Source organism: Penaeus japonicus, unplaced genomic scaffold (genome assembly GCF_977035675.1).
Source record: "Penaeus japonicus unplaced genomic scaffold, GWHDUDI00000001_assembly GWHDUDI00000023, whole genome shotgun sequence".
NCBI classification, from domain to species: Eukaryota; Metazoa; Arthropoda; class Malacostraca; order Decapoda; family Penaeidae; genus Penaeus; species Penaeus japonicus.
The window spans coordinates 2,643,550-2,646,049 of NW_028234425.1; the positions used below are offsets into that span (position 1 = coordinate 2,643,550).

A 2,500-nucleotide genomic window follows, 5' to 3' on the forward strand; every position below is an offset into this window, starting at 1 on the left:
ATGATAATGATGGTGGTGATAATGATGATATGGATGGTGGTAATGATATGAATAATGATAATGATGGTGGTGATAATGATGATATAGATGATGGTAATGATGACGGTAATGATATGAATAATGATAATGATGTGATATGTAATGATGGTATGGGGTGGTAATGATATGAATAATGTATGATGGTGGGGATAATTTTGGATGGGGGTTTTTTTTTTTTTTTTTGGGGGAAGGGTGTGTGGAAAGAACGGCTGGAATGGAGGTGTTGAGGTTGTGTTTTGTTGTTGTTTTTTTCATATTGCAGTTGCTGTTGTGGGTGTTAGTTTGGCAAGTGTGCACTTACCTGGGGAAGTTCGTCTCTGCGTCTAAGAGAGTCATAACAAGACTACATGCCTGTTTACATAGTATTATATACATGTATATATATATATATATATATATATATATATATATATATATATATATATATGTATTAATATATATAACTATATAATATATATATATATATATATATATATATATATATATATATATATATATATATATGTATATACATATATATATTACATATACATATACATATACATATACAATATCTAAACATATACATATATATATACAAACATACACACACACATGTGTAAATATATATATATATATATATATATATATAAGATTATATTATATATATATATCTAAATATATACATATATTTTATATAATATATATATTTATATATATAGATATATAATATATATATATATATATATATATATATATATATATATATATATATATATATATATATTATATATATTATATATATTTATTATATATACATATATATACATACACCCGATCGGCCCAATAGGGTATAGACTCAAATCACACAATACTGCAAGAATCCATGTATTAATATATAAATGATGACCATACCTTATTTCAATGAGGAATCCACATTCACCTGCGCTTATTAGTCACGGCTGAAGTACCTGTGTCACATATCAGTCAGGAAAAGAGTTGCTGTAACTGTAGTGGCTGTTTGTTTTATGTCCATGCGACTGTACCTGTACTTCGAGGGGAATGTGCATTATCATGTCTACCAGCGTGACTGTACCCGAGTGCTGTCAGTGTAAGATAGATATGTATCGAGTGGCTGGCTGTACAACTGTACCTGGTTACAGTGGGTGCTGTATGTACCGTCAGGGCAAGGGAGGGAGCAGGTGGGACCGTAGAAGCCTTCGGGACACTCACAAGCCCCGGTCGTCGAGTTACATCGACCTCCGTTCTCACACTCGCATTTCTGTACCGAGGGCGAGGAGCAAGGGGTCATGAGGGGTCATGAGGGGTCATGAGGGGTCGTGAGGGGTGGGGGTGGGGGGTTCAGAAAGTGTCAAGAGGGAGGGAGGGAGAGGAGGGGTGGGGGTGGGGGGGTGGGGGGTCAAAAAATGTTAAAAGGGAGGGAGGGGGGTCAAAAAATGTTAAAAGGGAGGGAGGGGGGTCAAAAATTGTCAATAGGGAGGGAGGGGGGGTCAAAAAGTGTCAAAAGGGAGGGAGGGTGGGAGTGAGGGGGAGTCAAAAAGTGTCAAGTGGGAGGGAGGGAGAGCTTTAATCCTTATGTCATGTCATGAGGGTCATCGCTATCTCCCCTTTTGCCAGAGAGGGGGAGGTGAGGGAGGAGAGGGAAGGGGGTCATGGGGTCATGGCTTGAGAAAAGTTTCCCCATGCATTAGTTCGTGTTGTTATCGATAGATGTCTCTCACGTCATCGGAAGTCGCGAACGGAATCGAAATCAAAATCCAAAATCCACACGAGGAACTACAGCAACAACAACAACAACAACAAAGATGGAGGGTGACAACTCACTTCCTTGCAGTCGACGCCATAAAACCCTGGAGGACAACTTTTGCCACACTTCCGACCTCTCGTGCCAGGGGGACACACGCAGGCGCCGCTGACGGGGTCGCAGAGGGAGGAGCCCTTGCACTGGCACTCCTCTTGGCACTGGTCGCCCCACCTTCCTTCGGGGCAGACTGGGGTAGGGGGGTGATGGGAGGTGGGGGAGGGGGATAGATTATTAAGTTATGGTAATAATGATGATTATGGAAACGAAATGAATGATAAAAAAATGTTATAGTAAATAGAAATAGTAAAAATGGTAGGGATAAATAGGATACTAATAATGACAATTGCAATAGTAGAGCAAGAATAATACTACTACTAATGATGATGATAATGGTAACAATAGTGATAATCAAATTGATAAATAATCAAATTAATGGCAATGGTGATAATAATTATAATAATAATAATAATAATGCCAATAATACCAACCATTATGCCAATACAATCACTAATAAAACTAAAAATCGTGAAAAAAGGCTCATCACCACAACACGACACTCACAATCGTGGCACTGTGCCCCCATTCGTCCCGGGGGGCACTTGCAGGCACCCGTTTCATGGTGGCACGGCTGATTCCTGGCACAGGTGCAACGCTGGT

At 39.0% G+C, this 2,500-nt stretch overlaps 1 protein-coding gene across 1 annotated transcript in view; it reads right to left on the minus strand.

The window, feature by feature from the left end:
• The window catches only part of LOC122263555 (uncharacterized), a 101,142-nt gene that overhangs the window by 8,775 nt on the left and 89,867 nt on the right, over positions 1–2,500 (minus strand). The window contains exons 24-26 of the mRNA XM_086550033.1: positions 2,405–2,500; positions 1,864–2,030; positions 1,172–1,300 (exon numbers count right to left, since the gene is read on the minus strand). The exon at positions 2,405–2,500 is cut by the window's right edge and continues 33 nt beyond it. Of these exons, the coding sequence (XP_086406159.1) occupies positions 1,172–1,300; positions 1,864–2,030; positions 2,405–2,500 (392 nt within the window). The remainder of the gene's footprint in view (positions 1–1,171; positions 1,301–1,863; positions 2,031–2,404) is intronic.